Raw genomic sequence first — 22,778 nt, 5'->3', positions numbered from 1 at the left:
CTGACTTCTAAAAATCTTCAACTTTTCTACTGCTAGTTCTCTATTTTGTGCTGTTTAAAAGGTATGTGGTTGTAAAGAAAATCAAGTAGAGATGCTGATGTATCCAGTCTTCTGTATACTCATTCCTATTATTGTAGAGAAAAATTCTATTCTATGGGAATATCTAATAGAGGCTGAAGTGTGTGTGTTAAGTGATAGGCTAGTAAATGTTTTTGTACCTAATCAGTATTGTAACATTAAGTGAATGCTACTTAAGGTGTTTAATACATAATTTGTCTAATCAAACACTAACAGTACTGCTTTACTCTAGGATTGGGTTATAGCTGTTCTAAAGCAGTACTTCTGTGCTGTGGTAATATGCAGTACTTAAAAGTTAAGAGTATTTTTATTGGCACCAGGAAACCTTGAGTTTCAGTAGATACTGAGATTTGAAGCTTTCTCTCTGGAAACATTCATCCCTAGGAAGTAGTATTTTCTCTAGGTTGTAAATGACTGCAGTTTAAATTATGTAACTAACAAACTTACTGTGATGACTAATCCACTTGAAATCTATTTTAGTACTACTGTCAGCATTGATCTGGTATTCTGGGCCTCCCAAGTAATTATTGATTTAATGTGTTACTTGTAAATCTGTGGTGAGCTATTCATGCAGTAAAGAACAGACTTGCCACATCTGGGATGGTGTTCTTTGGGGTTATGGGGACACAAATTGAAGCATCACACTGGAGTAGGATTGCTGATGGTTGCAGATTTGTGATGCTGACTGTGGTGAGAAGATGGATAATAATGACATAGTTTTGTGGCTTTCATTTTCTGTGTCTTTGAATATCAAAATCAATGCAGTAAACTTACTGATGAATGTGTAGGTTTTTTTTTTTTTTTCACAGTATGAGAAAGACTGAACATTCACACTGAACTGTAGGTTTCACCCAGGCTTCTAGCTGTAGGCTTCTAAGTGGAATATTACAAAATGAGCTGATAAAGATCCTTAAGTAATTTAGCAGAGGGAATTGCCAAGTCCTGCATCTTGGGAGGAATAACCCAGAGGATACCAGAGGCTACTCAAGGCCATCCAGGTGAAAATTAGCTTGGCACAAAAGGATATGGAGGTCCTGGTGGATGCCAATTTGAACGTTAGGGAGTAATGGGCATTTGTTGTGAAGAAGGCTAATGGTATTCTTGGCTTTATTAGGCTGAATATTGCTGGCAGATCCAGGATGAGCACTGGTTAGGTTGTTCCTCAAGAACTGAGTCCATTACTGGCTGCCTCGGGGAGAAAGGCACGTACTGGAGAGACTCCAAGAAAGGACTACCAAGATGATGAAATGACTGGGGCATCTCAGCAATGAGGACAGGCTGAGAGAGTTGAGGCTCTTCAGTTTGGAGAAGGGAAGGCTCAAAGGGAAATCTCATCCATGTCTATAAATACCTGAAGGGAAGGTGCAAAAATGGCAGAGCCAGAGGCTTTTTTTCTGTAGTGGTCTTTTCTGTGGTGCCAGGACAAGAACTAGTGAACACCAGCTGAAACGCAGAAGGTTCTTTCTGAACGTTAGGAAGTGCTTCTGTATTGTGCAGGTGCCTGAGCACTAGTGTAGGTTGCCCAGAACAGTTGTGGAGTCTTTCAGCTTGGAGATCCTCATAATTTGCCTAGCCTGGGCAACCTGCTGTAGGTGTATCTGCTTGAGCAGGTGGTTGGAACAGAGAATCTCCAGAAGTCCCTTCCAATCTTGGGAATTCTGAGACTCTGTCTACGTTATGGGCCTGTAGGATTTACAAATGTTCCTAAGGGTGGCAGCTGCTTTGTTAAGGCTAAAAGCCCAAAGAAATGAAAAACTTGATGGGATGGTGTTCTTTTGTTTCACTTAACAGTATTTGTTTTGCTGTTATAACCTCACCTAAACTATGTTGGAAAACGATTCAATTCTTCTATAGCTGTTTTTATGCAAGTGATTTAGTTTTTTACCATTTCTCTTTTAATCACTTTGTATCTACTGCTTTTAAACTACATTGTGTGTCTTATTCATAAATGGTATTCAGTGTCTTCAGAGAAGTAGATAGTTCTGTGTTCTAGGAGTCATGACTTTGCAGGACTATGTGCAAAGCTATTCTGTGCCAGAGAATAGTATCAACTTGTAATATGAAATGCAGCACTCAGTACAGAAGAATTCTGTAAGAAATGTGAATGATTTTTAGGGAGGCTCTACAAATCTGTGACCTTGATGATTTATACTGATAGCTTTCAATGTCTGTAGTGTGAAATATAACAAGAAAATGATAAATTAGGACTGCAGTGCTTTGTTTGAAATAGTTTCACAGATGATGTAGTTTAAATCTATTTTCATTAATATGTTTTGCATTGAAATGGTTTTACTTTGCCTTAGGTATTAATACAATAATTGTTGTCAGCTTCAGATTGCTATTTGAATTCAAAGTGAATAACATATTACTCACAGAATGATAGGCAGATTAATTTTTGAGTGATCTTGTGCATCTCATTTAGCATGTCCTTGAAGGATGCTTATAATTGGCTTTGTAATTTTTCCAAAACATTTAATAAGCATTATTTGATTTCTCATGGAATCGCAAAGTGATCTCTTCTCCATCCTGAAAGAGGAGACATTACAAAGCTTATTTTTGTCTGCTGACAAATTTAATGACCTTTTCACAAATGATTTTTGTATAGAGTAAGATCTACTTTTCTTTCAATTGGCTTTTATTAAAGGGGAGAAAGCTTAAAGCCTTTTGTAATCTGTCTAACCTTAAAAAGGAGTTGTTTACTACTGATTTTCTGTTAAGTAGACTTCAAACAGTTATTGAGAAACCTATGAATTAGTGGCATTTATGGTCATTGCTACTTAATTACTCCAATGCCACTTCTTAAATGCAAAAGAAATGTAGTTATTTGATTTGGTTCACAGAGAAGCAGTCATGCATAAGTAGAATAGCAAACCAATTTGTTCTTTTGTTTTAACAACCTGATTGTTACTGCACTCCTGGAGAACTATGGAAGTTGAACTGCTGAATCAATGGCAGTTTTCTTACTCTTGTTCAGATTTCTACTCTTTCTTATTCAGATTTTTGAGATTACCCTTTATGATAATGTTCTGCCTGATAAAGAGATGCAGAATGTGACAACTGGGCATACCAGCTATGTTGAGTATTTCAACTGATTGAGTTAACTTTTTTGACAGTTGTGATATATCCAGCAAGAGCAAGCTTGCTGCACATGCTGTGGAGCAGGGGCTGTCGTCTTTGAACATAAGCTCCTTGGTTTATGTGTCACATGAGCCCTTCTTGTCTTAGAGTCACTCATTCTCCTGTAAGGTTTATCTTTTCAAACTGTGGTAGAAATGAATTTTTGTTAATATGAAAAATGAAAGTGAATATATTAAAGCAGAATGATACTGTCATGATGAGTGTTGCAGAAATGGATGACCCTTGCATTCAGTAGGGGCAGTCTGTTCTGTGCCTTGAAATCTTTAACAGTGTTTTTGAAGAAATTCACATGCTATAGAAACTGAATATTGAATACTAAAACTTCCATGAGAGAACTGAAACTTACTGGGAAACATTGAATACTTTTGTGAGAATAGAATGAGCATTTAAAAAAAAAAAACACCATAAACCAAACAGTCCATGAGAGCATAAAATCCTTAGAGTTGGAAGGGACCTTTTTAAGGTCTAGTCCAATTCCCCTGCAATGAACAGGGACATGAACAGCTAAATCAGGTTGCCCAGTACTTGATCCAGCTTTACCATGAAAGTTTCTAGGGATGGGGCATCGACTGCATCTCTAGGCAATCTGTTCCAGTGCCTCACCACCCTGACTGTAAAAGATTTTTTTTCCTTATATCCAACCTTCTCTAAATCTACCCTCTTTAAGCTTGAAGCCATTTCCCCTTGTTCTATCACCACAGACCTTGCTAATGAGTCTGTCCTCTTTTCCTGTTGCTCTCGTCCTGTCCTTGTAGGAGAGGTATTCCATCCCTAGGATCATTTTTGTGGCCCTCTTCTGGATGCACTCCAACAGGTCTGTCTCTCCTGCATTGGAGATTCCATATTTGAATGCAGTACTCCAGGTGGGGCCTCAACAGCACAGAGCAGAGGAGATATAGCCTCTTCAGATATATTTAAGTTATCAGACTTTTTCTTTTGCTCTTCACAACCTAGGAAAGAGCTAGACAGCTTCCTCTGCCTTTCCCTTGAGTTTCCTTGTAGAAGTCTTGGAATTCTTTTAAGTTATGATCTGTTCTTGTGAGACTGTTGAATGAGTTGGCACAGAAGGGTAGAGTGTAAAGTTAGTACATTGAGGATACCAGGCATCTGGAAACTCCCATTGGTGGACAGCAGTCTGATGTTTAAACATGTCTAATAATACTTAAGTGTTGTTGGCTCTGTGGCTTGCCTGTGCCGTATCTCTGTTCTGTGGTAGACTTGGTTGAGAGGTAATGGCCTCAAATTGCACCAGTAGAAGTTCAGGTTGGATTTTAGGAAAGATTTCTCAGAAAGGATGGTCGAGCACTGGAACAGGCTGCAAAGGGATGTATTGGTGTCACCATCCCTGGAGGTGTTCAAGAAACATGGAGATGTAGCACTGAGGATCATGGCTTAGTGGGCATGGTGCGGGGGTGGGTTGACAGTTGGATGTGATGATCTTAATTCTCTTCCAACCTTAATGGTTCTGTCGTGAAGCACTGTCACTGTTACCATGTCTGATTTTTGTCTTTAGAATGGTAAGGGTAGATAGTTAGATACAGAGACAGAAAATATTTCACTGTTTCTTGTAGAATCAGAGATTACTCTGGGGAAGAAACGTGCAGTCTAGGTGTTCAGAAAAGAAAGGAACAGTTTAAAAGAAAGGTGTTGTATTAATGTCTTGTATACAAGCTTGAAAATATTGTTGTGATACAGCAGTGTATCATGTCTAAATCTACTTATTCGTACTAGCTTGCCTGCTCCAAAAGAGGCAATGCTGATGAGGCTGCATTGTATTAATGCAAAGTAACATTATTGTTCAGTTGTCTGTACTTAGCAAGTGCTATACAGGAAAAAAAATAACCTCAGTGCAGCTTCCCTGTTACTTAAATTGCTTAATGTAATTTGAATAAAGTGCTAATAACAAAATATAGAATACTTTTATACAAAAATATTTTTGAAGTGGAGTTTTTTTCTAGTATCTTCATACTGTAGAAATCTAGCTTATATTTAACTCCTCTGTCTTGAAAGCACTGTCCTAACTTAAAAGTGCACGTCTAACAGGCATCTATTTGTGTTAAGGCTGTAGAATTGCATGTTTTGCCTTCTGTGGTCATGCTTTCAGTTGACGCCTTGAAACAAGCAGTTATGTGAAGGTGGTAACTTTGAATTCTTTTTGTCCATTTAAAATTGCAGTGAGCACTTACCTAGCTTTTCTTATGCCTACTAAACATTCATACAGTAGTACAGTAGACTCAAGTATTTTAATTTGGCTTTTTCATGCAAGTTCACTAGAGGGCAGTGTTCTGCAAGAAATGTTTGTCAGACTAATTTGTGTTTTGCACAAGATTCTATGCATGTGTATATACACACACCTTTTAAAGCACCTCAGTGATATGAACCTGTCAGATAGAACATGTCCTTTCTGCCATGCTGTACAAGTACTTCTTGTAACTTTTTATCACAAACGTAATTCTTAATATTTAATGTACATAACAGTTATAGTGCTGTTCGTGTACTAAGATCAGAATCCTTATTTTGACAGTTGAACAAAATAGTTGTAGACAGTGAAACAATCAGCTTAATAGCTGCCTTTTTTCAGTCAATTTTTCACAACCAGCTTTAAGTCCTTTGACTTTCCTAAAGATAACTGCTGCATTTCAGAGTTTTTCCCTATGCTTATGACCAACTTGTGTGCCTGTGGCTGGTCTGGTTGCTTACTAGGTGTTTCTACCTTCATAACATGCTTCAGAAGTATTTTGGTGGCTTGTGCAATTTTAAAATATTAGATTGGCAGTTATGATTCCCAATGGCAAACCTCTCTGGGTATCTTTAATATCAAGTATTTATCCTTGAAGGTACTTGCTTGTTGCAGCTTTTGTAAATGGGATTTTTATGACTTAGCTCAACTGCACTTTCTATTTTGTGGTTATGAGTCACTATTAACTTACCTGATAACTAACTAGTGAGACAGTAATGCCTTATGTAGCCATAGTCAGTGGGATTTTGGCTCTATGGTGTTCTAAGATGCTGAATCTACAAAAGGCAGGAGTAACAACAGCTGCTTATTTCACAGAATAACAAAACTGTAGGGGCTGGAAGACACCTCCAGAGATCAAGTCCAGGCCCCCTGCAGTAGGCTACACAGGTAGGTGTCCAGGCAGGTCTTCAGTATCTCCAGGGAAGGAGAATCCACAGCTTCCTTGGGCAGCCTGTTCCAGCGGTCCATCACCTTATTGTGAAGAAGTTCCTTCACATATTGGTGCAGAACTTTTCCATTTTATGAGCATTTCCCTCTGTCCTGTCCCCACAGATGGCTGAGAATATTTTTTAGTTTGAAAATATTTCATTTTGATTTTTGCAATGTGAACATTGTAGCCAGATCCCTTGTTGACAGGGTAGGAAGGAAAGGAATGAAGGAGGATTGAAGACTAAACAAACTGAAGTAATGCTAATGTAATCCCTGAAGTAGTATCTTAGTGCTCTCTGAAGTACGGAATAAATTTGCGTTCTGTGATGCAGTGAGGGAACAACTAGGATATGATTTTTATTGTTCTTCAGTGCCTACTGATATTACAGTATAAACAATATTGAACTAATTGTTTCACTTCTATGAATAACAGACAAGTTTGTCTTCAAAATTCTTTACTGTTTAGATTTGTTTAGAGGATAGATGTGCTTTCTTTTGCGTAAGTTACTCTTATCTGTTAGAGCTGGAAACCACCTACTTCAGGAAATCTATGAAGCTTTAATATATTAAACTTCATCTATTTAAAGATGCAGTATGTATTACCTGTGGGCAGACTATCAAATCAGAGTGAAATGGCTCTTTAACATTGCTGCCTCTCTGTACTTTATGGGTAGTAAGCTGTTAGGATTTAAAACTTTTTAGCTCTGAAGCAGATCAAAAGAGGTTTTCTCTTATATGAATCATTTGTGGGGGCACAATAGGAGAGAATCTTCTCTGAAATTATTTTTAGCCATAAACTTAGTTTTGTGACTTTTTTTTTTCCCCCTCTACCCCCGGTCTAAAATGAGACTTTAGTGAAATCAGGCATTATTTAACAGCTTTGGTAGCATCCCAGAGCCATGGAAGACCTAACCTTAAAGCACGTATTATCAGATTAAAGATATATTATCAGGTTGAACAGTGTCTAAGAATAGATTTAGTTCACTTTGAAAAACTAATGTGGAAATACCATATGCTGTAATTACTGGTTGTATTTGAATGACTGCTTACTCATCTTTACTGCTTCACTCTTCATGGGGCAGTTCTTCTCATCTGACCTAATGTTTCTAGGCACAGGTTGTCTAAAGTCCTAGAAACTGTTTCATTGGTATAAGTATGCAAGAACTAACCATGTTTTATCAATTTGAGTGTGAATTAACATCAGCTTGTGAGTGTTAAAACTTTGTTCAGGGCAGGCTTATTCTGCAGCCTAAAGAGAAATGCATCCCTGGAGCAGAACTAGCAGATGCAGCTGAGACTTAATATACCACAGAAGATGACTTGTCCTTCTGTCTTCATTCTATATGTCAATATCTTGAAGGACCAGTATGTCTTACCTTTCCCCAATGATCAGGGAATTTGGTAATCATCTGTCAATATCTATAACTAGAGTAAGCTTGATGTTCAAGTATATAATTCACATTGGGAACAAAACAAATTAAGTTCCTTTAATTTGCTGCTGGCTTTTTAGAAATGTAGGCTTAAATTTAGAATTCTGATTTATATACCAATGTTGTCTTCTGTAGCACTTTTTTTGAAGAGCAGATGGAAGTTTTCTGGTGGAATCAACTTGTTTCTAGTCTTAGTTTGTAAAATTGTGTAAACCTACTGTCATAGCAATCTCTAAATGTGTTTCTGTAGACTGAGTCTATTTGGCTACAATTGAGAATGGTTTGGATTCCGCAGTGGTCTTTACTTAACCTTCATTCTGGTTAGGAATTAAGATGGTATGCTTATATATTAAATTATTGGGCAGCCAGACTTGAATGGAGTTTGCTTGGGCTGGTATGGATCTGTTTCCCCTTGTCTTGTCTCCACAGACCACTGAAAAGAGGTTTGCCATGTCTCTTAAATGTGTAGAGACATAGGCAGGTGGGAAGACTAGGCTAACGAGCACAGCATTTATTCATGGTGAGATCTGGCTGACAGAGGAGTGATTTTGCTGAAAGGACCTGCAAATCCTTGTAAATAGCCAGCTGAATGTTAGCTGGTGGTATGGCAGCAGAAAGGCAGTGTCCTGGGCTGTATCAGCAATAGAGGGATGACGACTCCACTGTATCTGGCACTTCTAAAGTCATATGAAGTCAGTATTAATGTCTCTGTTTTAGAAACTGGAAAATGGAAGCCCAGCTAAGAGAGAGTTTCTGGGGAGGCTGCTTTTCTGCTCATCTAGATGGCAAAGTAGTTTGTTCTCTAAGAAGATTACAACTGTCCAGGTGCATGACCCAGATTTCCCAATGGAGCTGACTCTAGCCTATTCATTTCAAATTCATTTCAGAATCTGGAATCTTAATCTTATGTGTAGACTTGTGTGTTTGTGTAGTTGTGTTCAAACCAAAATGCTTTAGAAAGCATGAAATTGCTTCCTGCTGTTATGAGCCTGTGATAGAAGTTGTCTTCCAGTGTATGTCTGTGTGTATATTGCTCCTATACTTAAGAAGCTTTAATGTAGGAACTGAAGTTGCTAGCTGCCTTTTGTGATTAAGGGGAATGAAATTAAACTTGATTTGCAAGTCTATGAGAAAATGTTTTTAATATTTGGTGAAACTTCCCTTGGAACTGTGGAGTAATGTTATTTGTAGAGCAAAGCTGAACTTGAGTTTAGTGGCAGATACTTATTGTGTAATGTCTGTGGAATTAAATAGTTAATGTTTTTTGACCAAAACCCAGGAGTTAAGTTTAGAAGTTTTCAGTAGGTTATGGTTATAGAAAGTCTTATAATATTCTGAGGGATTCTGGAACCTGCATAATGTTTATAATGCTTTGCTAAAATATTAACAGAACTGATTGCTTTAGAATGTGATTATGGAAGGGAGAGAACAAACCAGTGATACCTTACAGCTACAACATACAGTAGGCTGAACAGGTGGAAACATGAGTGTCTGTTTTCTTTACTTTAGGCTTATGGTATGTCAGCATTGCCTCTGAACTTGATTAAGGGAACTACCAGTGCAGCTTATGAACGTTTGGAGAACACTGAAGATATTGAGGAAGTGGAGCAACGGATATTAAGGATTAAGTCAAAGGTATCAACTTTACTGTTCTCAATTACCTAAGTATCTTTTTTCTTGGTTAGCTTGTCAGTTGGTGGTCATATTAAGTAAATTTTGTGTTCGAGACAAAGCTAGCAAGCAAGAAGTGATTAGCTTGCTATTTTGGAGTTATTTTGAAAGAAGTATGGTTAGTAGTATAATAGAGACTGACAGCATTTTTTTAGTCCACCAGCTGCAGTTGTTTATACTTTGTTAATAATGATGCTGAGGAGCTAAACTCAACCTTCTCCAGTCCTGTTTAAATATATGGAAGACACATTTTGTAGGGGTTAATAACATTAACTTCACTTAGCTTGCTACCAGTTAGAGCACCTACTCAGTGTAGTTATGAATGCTGGGTATTTGCCATATAGAGCTGCCATGAGTTTAGGTTAGATTCATCAAAATATTAATCATCTTTATGAATAAATAACAGCTCCAAATATTCTTGCTTCCCAGTTAATGTACTTTGCTGTTATAAAACATTTGTTTGTGAAATGTATATGAATGGAAATCGGTTCTGAATCCTAAACCTCTTCAGATTGTAATACCATTTGTAAACCACTGATGGCTTTGCAGCTCACTATGGTGTTGTGCATTATATAAGACAAAAGTTCTAAAGTACAGTGCAAGCTGAGCAGAGAATATTTCTCCTGTATGTACAAGATCCCTCACCTTTTTCAACCCATTTGAGATAATGGTTTGATTAGTAATCTTCCTAATCCTGAGTCATGGTTTGTTGTAACCTAATCTTTTCCTCCCCAGCACTTTAATTCTGGTAGTCTCTATTCTGTTAGAGCTGTTATGTGAATTGAAATACTGGATTCCTAGCAGTGTTGAAATGGTTCTGACATTAGCACTTGGCTACCTCTATGTAGTGCAGATCCCTTAAATGCTGTATGAGTATTGTGTAATGAAATCTAAAAAGTAGTGTTCTATGGTATAACTTGGAAAGCGGTGGGCAATGGCTGGGGCAAAGGCACCTCTCCTTACTGGAATAATGAGAATAATAAACCCCTGGAAAGTCAACTATTGCTTGTTGCAGACTATTGGATTACAGAAGTTTGCTGGTACCTTTTGTTAACTAGATTTCATCAGATAATTAGGATCAAAAAGCAGGGTGTCTTTGTTTTAATTATTTCTGTATTTTCATCTAGTCATCAGTAAGAACTAATTTTCCATTATTTGAGTTATGGTCAAAATTGTGCCTCTGATTAGTTCCAAACTTCATGGTGTGAATTTTATGTCTAAAGTGATTTGTTGTAATTCAACAAGCAGGGTATAAAGTCTGTTTGTTCCATTGATTCAGTGTTCCCTGATCTTTTGCACTACTTTTCTGATAATCAGTGCAGAGATGGTCGACCTCTATCATCAAGGGATAGACGAGCTGTTCAACAACTAGAGGAGAGACTAAGGACACTTCGAAGGAGAGAGAGGCATCTGGAAACCATTGAGAAAAGTTGGTGGTTGAAGTTCTGTGAAGCTATCCGACCTCTGAAGGTAAGAAGTTGTTATGCTTTTTGTGCATTAGGTTGCATGTGATAGCTTTCAGCTTCGTTCTTTTGATTACTCTGAAATAAATGCCTCTTATTTTTGTGGAAATTACAACTATTAGAAAGAACACTGTTTGATAGAGCAATTTCTCAACTACAAAACACTATTTTTCAAGATAGCTGCCACCATAAGCTATGCATTTTTGTCAGTGATGAACAAGATCATATTTGCCATGCTTGTGTTTAAAAACAAACTGTGCCAGTGCACCAGCAGAGGTGATCTACTGTTGCCACTCCTGATATGCACCACCCACTGCCTCAGTGTGCTCACATCTGCTGTTTGATCTTCCTGTATGTTCAGTAGGTGTCACTGAATGCCAGTGGTTGCAATTTTTCCGCATGGAGGAATTCAGTCACACACCTTTGCTTCATACACATGTCCATGTCAGACATTTTGTCAGACTGCTGCTCTACTGCCATTTGTCACACAGCCACAAAATATAATGGAATATTGTGGGAATGTTTAATCTCCATTGTTATACCACCAAAACCCACCTCTGGCACTGTGGGCCAGTGTAATAAAATAGGAAACATTACTTTTGGAGCAGCCCTCAAATGAAGTTCATCAGTTACCATGTTGAATATCAACTGCTTAATATTAATATAATACCCCCATCAGATGCTACAGAAAGTAGATGTAGAAAAATCTATATTCATGTAGCCTTATAATAATGTACATCTAAATAAAAAATTTAGGTATCTAATTTTACAGGCAATATTCCCGTGTTGTTTGCAGCCTTTAAATACAAGCATAAGAAATACAGGCATGTAGAGTTGCTGTAGTGTTGTGTAACCCTAAGGGATATTTTTAATACTGCAGAATGTAAAACTGTAAGAAGGCAAGTCACTTAATCACTAAAATATAAGATCTAAAGTTTGGCTAAGCTAGTTAGTTTGTTTGAAGCTAATAGGGGCTTTGCTATTTGTTGTCAGCTTGTTCAGCTGTTTCCATTATTGACAAAACAGAAAACATTAATACTTGGACTGCTTCTAGATCAGACTTGCATATGCTTTATTTTAATTACCTTTTGTTATCCTGCAAAGAAAGCGGTTTGTTGAATAGATTATATGGTGTTAAAGGTGGAATATAGCTGCTGTTTGTTCCTCCAGCCTTCTCACTTAAGAGAATTCCAGTAGCATGCGTTTGTTTCTTTGTTTCATTTCTGCTTCCTGTTCTGCAGCTCTTAAAAAAAAAAAAAAAAAACCAAAAAAACAAAAACAAACAACAAAAAAAAAAACCAACCACACAAAAACTGGATAGCTGCTGATTTGAGTATTATGGTCACCAACTTTTGTTTTTCATATGGTAGTTTCTTACAGCTGCCAGGCACTGACTGAGCTTTTTTTCCCCGCACTGTCTGCAACAGGATGAGTGTCCTGCTGTGGATCTGTTGGAACAAGCTGTATCCATGATATGCAGTTTCTAGCCTATTCTTACAAAATACACTTCTGTAGTCCTCTGCTAGTGAAGCCTTGCCACCTGCATCCAGTATACCAGTCTACTATCTGTCACAGGCTTTCTGTAACCTGTGTATGTGGATAAATGGTAGATGTAATGTGTGCATATAGGACCTATTAGAATAGCAAGTGTCAACAATTCTCTAGGTCAGTTTGCTTTTAATGGTTTTCACAGAAACAAGATGGACATCTTGTGTAGAGTAGTAGAATAACACTTTGAATATATCCCTGTGGCAAAAGCCTGTTTACAGTCTTGTTAAGGGTAATTGTATGACTAACAGGTTGTTGAAAACATATCTTGTAGATATATTTACTTGTCTTCTGGCAAAGGATGACTGGATTATAGAGGTGGTAATTCTGTGACCAGAAAACCCATACAGAGTGTCAGAAATGGTTACTTGTAGCCATGTTGGAAAACAGATCAAAGGACTGATATTTCTTATAGCTTGCATTGTAGTCTGTGCTGTACATGAGCAGTTAATGTTAGAGTGGTGTAACATTAAAAACAAGATATGATAAGGGAATGTGAAATGTTGTACTACGTTGCTATAGCAAATTTGGATGTTACTTTTTTCTCAAGCATATGAAAATAGGAAGAAGAATCCTTCCTTCTTGATAAGTCAGGTAGCTTATATTAATCAAAGTTGCTTGTAGCCAGCAGAAGAGAGATGTTGACAAGAATATATGCATTTTGATTAAGCATCCTGTGAAGTAATTGCTTGATCAATAGTAAACTAGATATGTAGAACTTTTCTTGATATTCAGCCAGTGTAAAAGACTGTCACTGTGGTAAGTCTTTGATCTTAGTCTTTTGATCTTAGTTGATATATATATATATATATATATATATATATATATATACACCTATTTTAGAAGGAAAAATACTTCTGTGGGACAGGATTGCCACAGTGTTTCTTAACAACTGTAGGGTATAATTTTAGCATTACGTTGGCCTGTACTTTATAGAACTGAAGATGGCTGTAAGCATTTAGCTCTGCCATTGCTGCTATTAATGCTGAGTAGACGAAATTGAAGTCCAAAAGATTTCAGCTTGAAACTCGTAGCAGATAACTTGAAAACTACACCAAACCCTTTCATTTGAAACAGATGTCTGTAGCTCTTCACTTCAATGGTTTTGATGTTTCCTTTGATTGAAAGTAGCTTGTAGCTCCTTCAGCTTTCTACATTAACCTTACATTTGAGAAATGTGATGGCCACATGTAGTGTCTGTTGTACTTCAGTAATTGATTGTATTCTCATAGGATGGTTTACAATATCACTAGCTACACAGATTATTGCTTATGATCAGGATGGTTTTCCAGTGTTTTTTATTGTTTGTGTGGTTTTATCCTCTTATTATCCTCAGTGAGTTGCTGATTTAAGAATCCCAGACTAAAACAGCAGAGCTGCAGATCAGTAATTCTTCCTGGCAAATTTTAATTTGAAGTAGGGTGCTTTAAAGCATATTACAAAACTTGCTTACTGTGACTTTTCCTAAAGCTGTCTTATGAAGGTTGTAATGTCCATCATTCTATTATTGTCTCAACTTTTGCGAAACTGTTTTACTGTTACTTCTATAGTAATTGAGTTGTCTCCATATAACTTTTGAATGGTTCGAATTAGTGGCCTTTATGAAGAGCAGGAAATATTTTTATAGCCATATGTAATAGCCCTGATCAGTGTAGGAGTTCTTTAAAGTCTCTCAAACTTCAGATTAAACTCCTCATGTCAAATACTAGACATGGAAAGTGCTACTTCTGCTTTGTTTGGGAGGGTGAGATTTTTGGGAGTTGTATTCTATCAATTTCAGAGGCCTCTGTGTTCAGAAATAACACTTGGGTTTGTTTTACAGCACTAACTCAATGTCTTTGCTCAGACTTCTCAGTCTTTGTGTATTGTCCTTCTAACTCTTAATTATTTTTGTTACATTTGATTATCTATTGTGAGTTGTTGTTCAAGAAAGAGCTTCATATTCTCCTGGGGAATACATTTTCTTTGCATGGACTAAAGAAAATTTTGCAAATCAGATTTGTTTTACTCAAAGCTATATAAAGGTGTATCAAACTCAGAACAGAATATACTGAGTTAGAAACATCTCACGTGAAGGTGTAGGCTTTCAGTTCAGACAGAATGAAGATACTGGAATATCCTGAGGACGTGAGTAGTGAATGGCATGGAGTTATCATTTAACATCAAGCTAGTTTAGTTTTTCTACAAACCTAACCTTCCCTGTCAGAAGAATCTGCTCTAGCATGTGAGATCCCTGTAGGCTTGTATCCTGAAGGAGATAGGTGCCTTCTCTGAATGTGAATAGCTGTTCTACTGGTCTTTTCTATAGATAGCAGGGAAACTTCTACTCTGGTGCCTGGAGTACCTCCTCATTTTTCTTTCTGGCATTGGTGCTTGTAATGCTGTTGCTCACTTCTCATTTCTTTCTACTCTGACATTTTCTCACAATCACAGAATAGTCTGAGTTGGAAGGGACAGTAAGGATCATGAAGCTACAATGCCTCTCCCACAAGCAGGGCCACCAACCTCCTCATTTAATACTAGACTAGGCTGCCCAGGACCCCATCCAACCTGGCCTTGAGGACCTCCAAGGAGATGTGGCATGCACAACCTCTCTGGGCAGCCTGTTCCAGCACCTCACCACTCATAGTAAAGAGCTTTTCCCTGGCATCCAATCTAAATCTTTCCTCCCTCAACTTAAAACCATATCTCCTTGTCCTGCTGTTATCTACCTTTTCAAAAAGAGTTGATTTCCCCTCCTGTTTCTAGGCTTCCTTTAGGTAGAAAAGGCTGCAATGTGGTCACCCTACAGCCGCCTTTTCCCCAGGCTGAACAAACCCAGCTCCCTCCTCCTGTCTTCATAGGGGAGGTACTGCAGCCCTCTCATCTTTGTGGCTCTCCTCTGGACCTTCTCCAACAGCTCCCAAACTTTACTGTTTCTGAAATGGTTTCCCAGAGTTGCCATCACTGGCTGCTGGGTTTAGCTGTGCCCAGAAGTGAGGCTGTTTGGAGCTGGCTGGAACTGGCCTCTTATTAGAAGCCAACCTTCCAGCCACTGCACTCTCAGCTACTTGCTGACAGTACAATTAGTTAAGTATTACTGTTGAGAAATCCAGCTTTGTTTCTTGGTAACTGATTAATCAGTTACATTTGTGCCACTGCTTTTTTTAACTATGTTAATAGACACCAGCCCTGAGAGAATGATTGCTCCTCTATGTCAACAGTTTACGGGCAGGTTCGGCCCAGTTCTGTGACTAGCAGGGTGCAGGGATTTTGCAAAATCTGCACCTCTGGAAAAAAGGGAACAGGGGACCCCCAAAATAATTAAAAACAGTGGCAATGATCTGAGGAGAAACAAACTAATTTACTAAATATATTATCGGAATGCAAGATAGCACACTATAATCAATATAAGTAGAATTGAAGCCAATAAATCCAATACAATGAGAGAGAGAGAGAGAGAGAAAGAATGTCCAAAAGGTGGATAGGCCTCACCACAACGCTGAGGTGAGATGCACAGTCCAGTTGAGCAGCAGGGAGACTGGTGAGAGCCGGCGAAGAAGATGAAAAAGTGCCCATTCAGGTGACCTTGCCAGGAGTTCTATCTCCTTTCTGTGACTGCAAGGTCCCCTGTGGAATGTAGTTCTCCTTCTCTTCTGGGCAGGTACCCAGGACTTGGGCGTTAACAGTTAAACTCCCAGTGCCCCACATGATGTTATGATGTGGAATACCAAAAATCACAAAACCGTGACATTCATTCCACCCCTTATTCTACATCACTACATCATGCTTAACATATACAAACAATAATTACCAAACATTAAATACAAGCACATACAAACCTATATATGGAATTACTGACTGCACTCCCCCAACATCAAATTCCCTTGTGGTATGCATTGGATATCCCTGTTTCTCTGCATCACCCACCATATAGACCCAGGTCCCCGGGCAAAAACAGTGCTGTGAAGAGGTTTACCCTTCCCGGAAGCTGGAAAGACCCAAACTGCTTTTCCTAACATGTTCTTTACATGTACTACAGGGACCTTATCTCCCTTGACAGTATGTAGGGAGCCAGCAGGACCATCACAATTTATCAGTCCTCTAGTATTGACTAACCACGTGGCTTCTGCCAAATGCTTCTCCCAGTGCTTAAATGTTCCGCCACCCATTGCTTTCAACATGGTTTTTAACAACCCATTGTAGTGTTCAATTTTACCAGAAGCTGATGCATGATAGGGATATGATAAATCCACTTGATGCCATGATCTTTGGCCCAAGTATTTACAAGAGAAATTTTGTAAGGAGTCCCATTATCTGACTCAATTCTTTCTGGAGTGCCATGTCACCATGGGACTTGTTTCTCGAGACCTAATATGGTGTTTCGGGCAGTAGCATGGGGTACTGCATATGTTTCAAGCAACCCAGTGGTTGTCTCTACCATAATAAGCATGTAACACTTGCAAGATCATAGCAAGGTGATATAATCAACCTGCCATGCCTCCCCATATTTATATTTTTGCCATCGCCCTTCCTCCCAGGGAGGTTTCATCCTCTTGGCTTGTTTAATTGTGGTGCATGTGTCACAATCATGAATAACCTGTGCAATAGCATCCATAGTTAAGTCCACCCCTCAGTCTCTAGCCCATTTGTATGTTGCATCACGAAACCATGACATTTTAAATGTTTGTTTCTTTGATATTGGTTTAAAGTCATGGAGCAATTACCATAAGCTGATTCACTATTTTTTTTTTTTTCCATTGATATGAGTGCCACTGTAGGAAGTAACTGGGCAGGCAAGGGTAAGTGTTCTAGCTTTTTGTTAGGGACACCCACCTGTTCCCATGTGGTCATGTCTACTCAGAATGAAATTGTCCTAAATTCCATGATCATCTCAGTAACATCCAAGTTTTTCAGAGATCAAACAGTTTAGCTTCCCAGACTTCTGGGAGCAGGGATAGGATGCAAAGAGTTCTCTGTATAACTCTAACAAGGATGATGTTGTGGGGGGGGTGCAAGAAGCAGCACATGCTATACACTAATGACTGTTGGTAATGTCTACAGTCTTGCATAAAAACGTGGTTCTCTTTTTGGCAGTTCCTTGATACATACTCTAGGATTAGAAGATCCATGCAAATGCTTACAGTTGATGAGAGAAATGTAAGTTCAAGGCAGCAGATCTGCAACCTACTCAGTAGCAAATGTATTTTGAGTACAAGTAGGAGTTGGGTCAGTGTTTTGCACTTGATTGTTTTAGAAACTGACCTGACAATGGAGCAGGCCTGATTAAAGTGAAAATAGTAACAGGGCTTGAGTTGTGATAGCATTGAGACCTTGCTTGTAAAAATACTGCGGTGTAGTAATAAACTTAATCTTGTGTTGAAAGCTTTGAATTCTTTTAATATGAATTAAAGATTGCTTTTTTCTTTGGAAGATAACCTTCTTCAGTTCCTCTGTATGCTGTTTGGCTGAAACCCAAGTTGTTTTTTGCCTGATCTAGTAGTCAAAGCTTTTTAGTACCAGTTAATAAATAGGCCTGTTAAAAGAACAAGAGGTTCTGTTTAATCAAGTACTGTCCTTTGTTTTAAAATAGAATGTGTTCTCAGGGGCTTGAATTCCTTCTCATTTGTGCTGTGACAGAGCAGAATTTAGAACCCTTGGTAAATTTTCACGGCTTTGTCTAAAATATTTTAAGAGAATCCAGTTGGCTTAAACTAATAGACAGCAGTACAGTTATACCAAGCTGCTCTTAATTTAACTTCATCAGATTGCTCTTCAGCTGATAGAGACTCAGACAAACTGTGTAAGTTGCAAGCTTGCCTGTAAGTCTGAGTGTTAGCACATAGCTGATTAATAAACACTGATTAATGGAAGTGAAGCCTTGGTTAGTCTATAGGGCAAGTTATAAGGTACGGGAAGAATGTAGATAACATGAGGTTTCTTACATAGCAGCTATTGACTCAGATCTTCTATGAAATTACATGAAGGTAAGTTGATGTTAATTGTGATTTAGAAGTCTTAATAGCCCTGTAGGAGCATAAAATGAACTAAGGGAGAATTGTAGGCCTTTAAGTTTGATAGAAAAGGCTTATGTTAATGCAACTGGAGTTGAGGTTAAAACTTAAGAAGCACTTTATCAATTGTTTATTCACTTAAGTGTAATGCCTTGTTTCAAAAGACATATGCCAGAGGAAGTATGGATATATCTACTGCCTGTAGTTAATAGGAAGTCATAAAGTAATGCAAGCTTAATGGTTTTTTTTTGTGCTTCTGTTTCTTGAACAGCTAATTCCTAGGGAGAGTTTACTGTGGAGAGATACGATCTTAAAACATTCTGTTTTTAGTTTGTACATCAGGCAGTTCTATATTGGTGATCCAGGTTTCCAAGCAAAAGCTTACTAAAAAAGCTTTCTAACACTTCAGAAATAGTAGCAATAGCTGATAATTACAGTGGTCCGTAGTAGTTATTTGTACATAACTATTCTTCTGATTTGTTAGCAGAATAAGAGCAGTGGTTGGCTTTTGTCTGTTTAAAACTGTTGAACAGGTTAAATGACTTCCCTTGGGCAGCTGAAGGAATATAGAACTTTGGTTCTAGAACTCTCTAGAGGAGAGGTTATCTGGTTGTTTTGATGTGTTAATGTCAACTTTATCATTTGTCCTTAGATGAAAGCATATCTAAGTATGGCAGTATTTAAGTTACATTTATATTTTCTTGAAACTCAAACTCTTCTACTACTGTGGTAGTTGTTTTCTTGTCTGTTCAAGTCTAAAGATCATTTCAAAGGTAAATTCCTGGGTAACTTAAACCTATGAGTTAAAATACTCCGAAAGCTGCTTTCTGTAACTTGAGGTTTGAAAGCTACTTTGAAATAATAATAGCGGTGACTGAGGACATGCAGGCAGAAGCAAGATGCAATTTTAGCACAGACCTGCTTATTTAAATTTTACATCAGTTCATCGAACTGATTTTTGTCAGCATTCCTCCAAATAGCTCTATGGAAGAGAGCTCTCAACTGAGAAATAATTGTACCTTGTTTAAATGGAGCACACTACTGGATGTGGTAGTGCAGCAGTGGAAATATACTTAATGCCCAAATGCCTTCATATTGTGAAGGTTTTCCATTCTGTGTAACAAGTATTGATAATGCATTCTGGTGAATGTTATGTTCATTTAATGTAACATCTGTGTTCTTAATGGCACTTTTTTGACATTTCTAGACTTATTAAAAGGATGTAGTGCTAAGAGATTTAGCCTGAAAAGGGTAGATTTAGATTAGATCTAAAGAATATATTCTTTACTCAGAGCGTGATGAGCTGTTCAGAGAAATTGTTGATGCCCCCTTGAAATGTTCAAGGTCATGTTCAATGGGACTCCAGGCAACCTGAAGGTGTCCCTGCTCATGGCAGGGGATGTTTGGACTTGATCTTACAACCCAGGATGTACTTCAACACTTGACTCTGAGCTCAATGTATCTGCTGGGCAGAAGTGGCTCTCATCTTGGGTGCTCATCTTTTTTGAATGCTTGACATAAATCTTTTTACCTGAGTAAGCATTTCTAGTGCTTCTGTCAAATCTTTACCAAAACTATTTTTAACTGCTTGTGCTCTGAGCTCCAAGATTGCTAGTCCTTTATTGGAACTCTGACAAGTTTTGTTATTTTATCAACTGCAGGCGTTTTCAGTTTCATTGTAAAACATTTTTGTTTCCAGATTGTATGGGGAGTATTCTTCATCATTGTAGCACTGCTCTTCACTGTCTCTCTCTTCTTGTCAAAGTAAGTAAATTTCAACACTTTTTTAACTACTTGAACTATGCACTTTCTCTTCTAACATCTAACTCAGTTTGGGGTGACTTGCTTCAGGAGCAGTTTCTTTCCTATGATATATTTCTATAACCAGTGCTGCATTTTTCATTGTAATGCATATTGAAATCAAAACATACTAAAACAATCAAGGACATGTCTCAGTTTAACTGCATGCTGCTGAAAACAGTTCTGATGTGGTAGAGAAATCATGAACTTTAAGCAAACTTAATTAAGACTATGGAACTATTGAGTGCTTGAATGAACTTAAGTGTGTAGGTACTTGCTGGGCTGGTTAACAGGTGTTTTTCCTTGTGGTAAATGATACATAATGTGTAATCACGTACATTATAATTGTTTCATATAATTGAAAATAATATAGACAGCTACAAAGTAGAGATTTTAATGAAGATTGTTACCAACACTTGAAACTTCTGGTTAAGTTTCTTTAATTTTTCAGACTGGGCAAATAAGTTATATGGCCTGAACTAAGGAAGAACCAAAACATTGAGGAAATAAAGAAATCAATATAGATTTCTTAGAATGAGTGCAGTGAGTTTTATAGAACAATGGGTCTATATGCGTATGAAACAACTCTTAATCTCTAGGCTTAGTTCAGCTTTTTTTTTTTGAGCTGCTGTTTTAAATTTAACAACTCCTGAATAACCATAGAGCTTACCCAGTTTTTCTTAATTTCTACAGTTTAGACAAAGCTCTACATTCAGCTGGCTTTGACTCTGGATTTATAATTTTAGGAACCAATTTGACCAATCCATTGAATATGCTGCTACCTGTTCTTCAAACAGTAAGTAAATTAATTGGTGATGTACAGATATAAGGAAGTTCCTCTGATTATCGAAGCTGCTAAAAGACATACTGTATTTCTAAGTAACTTCAAGAAAATTTTCTAGATGTGTTCTGTAAAAGTAAGGCAGCTTTTTTACTGATGATTTGTTTTAGCTAATGGATGTAGAATATGAAGATCTTGGGTTGATGAAAGTCATCCAAACAAGAGAAAGGTAGTGCTGGAGGCGAACTTTGATTGGAAAGATGTAGTTGCAGTGTTGATGATGGTTGTCACACAAGTTATTACACACAGAATAACAGCAACTTTTTTCATGTCCTTTTTATTTATGTATGTTTATATTTATTTATTTATTTATATTTGAGTTTTTTTGTTTAATGACTTATGCCTCTTAAGGGAAATGTACCTCAATTTTCAATGTATTTATTACATCCTGTAAAGATATACTATGTTCTGTGCAGTTAGGCATGTTATAATACTGTATTACTCTGAAATAAAATGTGTTTTTTATGTGTGAACTCGAGTAGATTTGGAAGACATTTCCACATGAATTTTACAAACATGAAACAGTAATGGTTAAACTAACGAAAGGGAAGCTTTAATTGTTAGTAGTTCAGTTACCCCTGCATTCTGTCCATAATCACACTGTAATGGTTTGGTACAAAGCATTGCTTACTCAGTAGTTTCAAAAACTATTAACCACTACAGCTTATCGCTGGGAAAAGCAGTGTTCAGCGGTAGCGTTATCTCTAACTGTTAAATGCTGTACTCAAGTATGTTCAGAAATAATCACATGCTTATATAGTTTTAAGATTAGTTTTGTTGCTGTGCGTTTTCTGTTCTGAAAGTATTTTTAAAAAGCAGGTATTTTGTGGCCTGAAAATAAGTTTTAAGTTAAGAGAAACACTTAGCTAGTTTCATAAACTGTTAACTCTGTTAACAGGAAGCCATACTAGCTCTATCTGGGGAGACCTACAAAGCTTTTAAATGACTTACTACCTCATATGTTTTAGATAAAGCTAAGTAGTTTCTATCTAAGTGGGGGAAGAGCATATCTTCTACTTAAAGATCGTTTTGTCATTTCAAGTTCTTGTGTGTGTTTTGTTTTTAGGTTTTCCCACTTGATTATATTCTTATTACAACTATTGTTATGTACTTTATCTTCACTTCAATGGCAGGGATTCGAAATATGGGTATTTGGTTCTTCTGGATAAGGGTAAATATCACTTAATTTTATAAGGCAAACTATTAATGTCTGAGAAATGTCCCATGGAATATTTTTGAGTAGTTATGTACTGCTTCTGAAATACAGAGATGCCACAAATGTTATTTGTATCTGTAATGTGTGCTAATAGCATACTGTGCAACTTCTACTGTTTTGGAAAGCTACTCTGTTTTGCAAGCTGTCAGACAAGACTGTTCTATTGTGATAAGTAATAGACAGTTGACTCCTTTGGTATATGAAATCATTGGCTTCTGGCTCTTTGAAGTTGGAGCCATGTGATTTTGATGCACTGAAATATTAATAAGCTTCTTAAAATCAGAAAAGTGGAGTCAAGCTCGACTTGATTTTTATGTGGCAAGCCAGTTTCTCTAATTAGATTGAGTACAGTGATATACCATATCTAAGTATGTGCAAGTAGTATTACTGTATTTAAAGAAACAGCATAGCAATCACACTTGTGATCCTTG

The 22,778-nt window shown here is 37.5% G+C and overlaps 1 protein-coding gene across 1 annotated transcript in view; it reads left to right on the top strand.

Annotated features, from left to right (window-relative positions):
• Nucleotides 1–22,778, top strand: part of LMBRD1 (LMBR1 domain containing 1) — a 67,408-nt gene that overhangs the window by 28,586 nt on the left and 16,044 nt on the right. Inside the window, exons 8-12 of the mRNA XM_042812087.1 lie at nt 9,325–9,450; nt 10,804–10,956; nt 20,190–20,254; nt 20,984–21,086; nt 22,198–22,302. Coding sequence (XP_042668021.1) covers nt 9,325–9,450; nt 10,804–10,956; nt 20,190–20,254; nt 20,984–21,086; nt 22,198–22,302 — 552 coding nt within the window. The remainder of the gene's footprint in view (nt 1–9,324; nt 9,451–10,803; nt 10,957–20,189; nt 20,255–20,983; nt 21,087–22,197; nt 22,303–22,778) is intronic.

The sequence above is a fragment of the Centrocercus urophasianus genome, unplaced genomic scaffold (assembly GCF_019232065.1).
Source record: "Centrocercus urophasianus isolate 14NV4802_14NV808 unplaced genomic scaffold, USGS_Curo_1.0 seq_10, whole genome shotgun sequence".
NCBI classification, from domain to species: Eukaryota; Metazoa; Chordata; class Aves; order Galliformes; family Phasianidae; genus Centrocercus; species Centrocercus urophasianus.
The sequence above is the reverse complement of the archived record's forward strand: the minus strand, read 5'-3'. Positions and strand labels throughout refer to the sequence as shown.